General features: G+C 26.6%; 1 protein-coding gene across 1 annotated transcript; it reads left to right on the plus strand.

Moving 5' to 3' along the window:
- On the plus strand, positions 2,320 to 3,177 carry LOC107627384 (zinc finger protein 3-like). The gene has a single exon (XM_016330220.1). The coding sequence runs from the start codon at positions 2,320 to 2,322 to the stop codon at positions 3,175 to 3,177; it is 858 nt and encodes a 285-aa protein (XP_016185706.1).

Consider the following 4,711-nt stretch of genomic DNA (forward strand, 5'->3'; position numbering starts at 1 on the left):
ACTATTTAAAAAATTTTAAAATTTTTCGGAACTGTTTTGAGAATTTTTTTAACTCTTTAAGGATTGTTTTGTACTTTATTTTAAGAATTGATTTGTCCAGATTGGATACGTAGATACTTAACGGTCACATGTATGAGTTAACATTTCACGTTAGCAGTATTCACTATTAGTAATTAACGCAAAAAAGACTATATTGTCCAATAAAATTAAACATTGATAATTGTTTTGAATATTTTTAAATTTGATGGACTAAAATGTTTAATTTTAAAAATATGATATATTGATTTGAGTAATTATTTAAAGATAAAAATGACACTTATTTTAAGTATAGAGTAATTTTTATCAGTTACCCACATAAAAAATTAATTATTAAAATAATTTTATATCATATTTATAATCAAACTTTGTATATAAAATAATCAACTAAATTCACATCCATAATCAAACTTATATGAATAATATAATCAAGCTTAATTTATATTTATAATCAAACCTCATAAATAATATAAATAAACTAGATTTACATTTATCGTCAAAACATGAATAAAAGTACAAAATTATTGTGATGACTATTTTTAGTATTCATACAAAATTTGTGCATATTTATCGTGAAGTGGGATGGGTGATTTCGATATTTCATATTTAATTGTAGAAAGTTTTGACTTTTGATGACTTTGTTTAACTGTGGCCAAGTGTGAAGTATATACCAGACATAAAAAGCAAATGACTTTAATTTAAACTTATAATAATGCATGGATACTTATATAAATTCGGACAAAAACACAGAATATCGTTAATATATGATGGTATTTAAATGTGTCTCAAATATATTTAATTTTTTTTATTAAGATAGTTAGACGCAGTAGATATATTTGTTGAACAAATATCGATAAATGTGGTATCCGAAATTCAACAAAATACCCGTGTTTCGAAGCTTCCAACAATACATCAAATATCATCATCTACTTGTCCATAAAAAAAAAGAAGAAAATGATCATCTATTAATAAATTAGATTAAACGAGATTTGAAAAAATTTTGAAATTTCTAAATCTTCTAATTTATTTCAATACGTGTATTAAATAGTACAAGGTATATTTGCTAGTATTAGTGTAATAAAAAAGGACATAAAAAATTCTTTCGAAATCTTTCTTCTAGGGAGCTGTACACCATAGTAAGTTACATTATAGTTAGCCATTATTCCTTGTACATAATAAATACGGCTAGATAATTATTTTCCTTTTTAAGTGTTGATGCTTTCAAATCTCATACGTATATGTAAATACAAATCAAATATATGTGTACAATTATCAGGGATTTATTTTTTATTTAAAAAAAAAGACTAATTCTTCATTAATCAGAGGATACACGCACAATTTAATTTAGGCTCTGTTTAGAAAGCAGTAGAAGCTATTTTTTCTGACTTTTAAACTATGAAAAGTCACAGTATGTTTGGTATTATTTTAAAATTTTTTTTAATTTTTTAAAAAATTAATTTATAATTTTTTAAAAAAATAAAAATATATATATACTCCTCCTCTTCAATAAGTCATTTTATCATTTTCTTAAAAAAATAACCTCAACAAAAAAAATATACCTTATACTTTAAGCTATTTTTTCAAAAGAACTTATTTAAGTTGTTTATTCAAAATGGCCTTAGTGTTTGATTGTGGCTCAAACAGAACTACTTTCCTTACAAAATATATGTAATGCTAGGTAATAACCAATAACTTTTTTAAACAACATAAACAATCACTAATCAAATTAAAATACACTACACCTTTAAATTATTCACCTAAATCTTAATATTAGAATAATCATCCACACACCTAGTAAAATAAACATCCAATATATTCATTATTCACATTATTTAGTATTTTCATTTTCTTCCCATATTTTTCCAAATTAAAATTGACCAAGTTTTATCAACTTGCACTAAAGGCTTCGAGTTAAAGTAGCATATAATGATGAACTTTACATTTAAATCATACAAAAAATAAATAAACATTACTGGCAACTATGTACACAACGCTTCCGAATCATATAATCAATCAATCAACTTTAATTCGAAGATTTCCTGAATTAATACAAAGATATTGATTGGAAAAGTAGAACCCTTGGTAATAATCATAATTGTAAAGATCTCAATATATTTATTAAATCAAGATAAAACCTTGTAATGTTGAGTACAATTATAAACTCTAATCAACTAACCCTATACAAGTTTCATTATATAAATAACGTTCTCATCACTATCTGAAAACCACTTGATTCAAATTCAAATTTCAAAATCCAAATACCTCTTCTCACTGTATTGAGCCATGGCAGCACAAAATTCGGATGCATGTCCTTCTAAATCCTCTAGCATCTCTGAAGGGAGTGGTAATAACACCAACAATACGAGGGACAATGATTTGGCAACCGAACTGGTGGACCAAGCCTCCAATTCGAGAACGATGTTGGCATTTGTAAAGCTCTCGAACGATGATTCATCGCTTCGTTGTTCTTCGAAAGTGCAGGAGCTCGATTTTTTCAACCCGGGAAAGAGGGTGACGAAAGAATCCTCGCCTTCTTTGGCTAACAACATTGATGAAGGAAAGAATAAAAACACCGAGGAGAAGACTACTTCAGAGTCTAGAACCTTCTCTTGTAACTTCTGTAACAGAAATTTCTCGTCTTCGCAAGCCCTAGGAGGGCACCAAAACGCACACAAACAGGAGCGCGCCATAGCGAAACGTCGCCAAGCAATCGACGCATCTGGCTTTGGTCACCCTCACTTTCCTTATTATTCTACTTACCCTAGCTTGACCTCTCACCCTTTATATAATAGGGCACTTGGGGTAAGGATCGACTCCATGATTCACAAACCTAATTCTTATCCTTGGTCTCGTCTTAGGTTTGATCATAATAACCATAATTGGTCACGGTCAGGGATGCTTGAGGGATTGCAACTAAATGGAGGAGGTTCTTCAAATTTGAATTTGTTTAGAGAAGATGATAACGGTGGCAGTAGAACTATTCCCCTATTAGGAGTTTCTTCTACAAATGTTGCTTCTACTTCTAATTCAGCCATCAATAACAACCCAACAAGGATTGATGATACTCATGATCAGAATCCAAAGCCAGATGAACCTTCCACTACTATGTCTCCAAGCCTTGATTTGTCGCTTAAGCTTTAAGGACTTAGGACTTGTTTGGGTAAAATTTTAGAAAAATTTTTTTAGTTATTTTTTTTAAAAGATCTTATAGAAAAGTAGAAGTAATTTTATGTTTGGGTATCTCATGCAAAAAATTTTTTTTTTATCTATTAATTATGTTTGGATATAATAATATAAAAATATTTTTTTGTTTATTTATTACATGAAAAATATCTTTTTTTTAAGAAAAAAATATCTTTTAGATGTAAATTACAGCTTCTTAAAAAAGATGTTTTTTTTATTTTTCTAGTGCTTTTACTTTTATTACTTGAAATTTGTCAAACACACTAAAAAATAAAAAAAAAATCTTTTTTCAATAAAAATTTTTTTTTATCAAAATAATAACGTCCAAACAAACACTTAAGGTTGACTTTTAAAATAATTATATTTAAATTCTTTTAATTTGTTTGCCGTTTACTATTTAATAGAAAAAATATTAGTTTTATTTTAGACCAAAGTGTTGTTTGATACATGAAATAGCAAGGTGCATTATCCAATTATCTTATTATTTGATTATTTTTTCCGCATATAAGTTTTCCTGTTTTTTTTTATTATTATTATTGAGTTACAACTTCCATCCAAGAAGGGAAAAATGTACAAAAATTGATCTTTAATTAATTAAATTTTTTTTGGCATGCCATCAAGGATAAATAATTAATAAAAAATTAATCAAGTCAAACACAAAAAACCTTACAACAACAGAAAAATTAAACTTAAAAGATTGCAAAATTAATACTCAAAGGAAATATCAACTAAATGTTCACTCTTGAGATACCAATATAGCTAGATTTTTACCTCTCAAAAAGTTTATAGACGTTCACTGATAAATGTCAAACCAAAAATTCATGTTTCACTTTCCTACAAAAATTAACACTCATAATAATAACTTAGGTTATTCACATTAAATGTATTATCTCTTCTTAACACTCTCCAATGACATCTTTCTTTGTTAACACCAAACAACATCCTGTCCTCAAATATATAAGCCACTGTTTTATATACACTTCTGCCGAATAATGTATTTAATTCTAAACTCATGATTTTAAGTTGAGAGTAGTTAAACATTTCACTTTATAAATTATATAATAGAAAAATAATAATCTTAATTTATATCCCTTCAATTTTATTCATGCTATACTACTTTTTTTTGATAAAATTAAAAATTATTATACCATATTACTCTTATAATTTATGATGTTCTTACAATATTTTTCCACTTATTCAGGTGACTAAAATCTCTTAATACTTCATACTTAATTTTCAATGATAAAGACTTTTACTTTTATTTAAAGTTTTGCTGTTTCACACCATTGCAACGTGAAATAGTTTAATGGTATGGTAAAAATAACTTAAATTAATTCAAAGTTGCTAAATTAATAAATTATCTTAATGTAAAATTTGAATATTGTATACACAAAAAATTAAGTACCTACCCAGTACTTGTTTATGTTGATGTCAGTATAATGTATTGTATTGTATTTTTTTTATCCTATTAGTTTCGAATTTGTCATGTTTT

The sequence above is a fragment of the Arachis ipaensis genome, chromosome B02, assembly GCF_000816755.2.
Source record: "Arachis ipaensis cultivar K30076 chromosome B02, Araip1.1, whole genome shotgun sequence".
Taxonomy (NCBI): domain Eukaryota; kingdom Viridiplantae; phylum Streptophyta; class Magnoliopsida; order Fabales; family Fabaceae; genus Arachis; species Arachis ipaensis.

Excerpts from the sequence above, each read along its gene's own strand:
- LOC107627384 (XM_016330220.1), top strand. The coding sequence starts at position 2,320 with ATGGCAGCACAAAATTCGGATGCATGTCCTTCTAAATCCTCTAGCATC.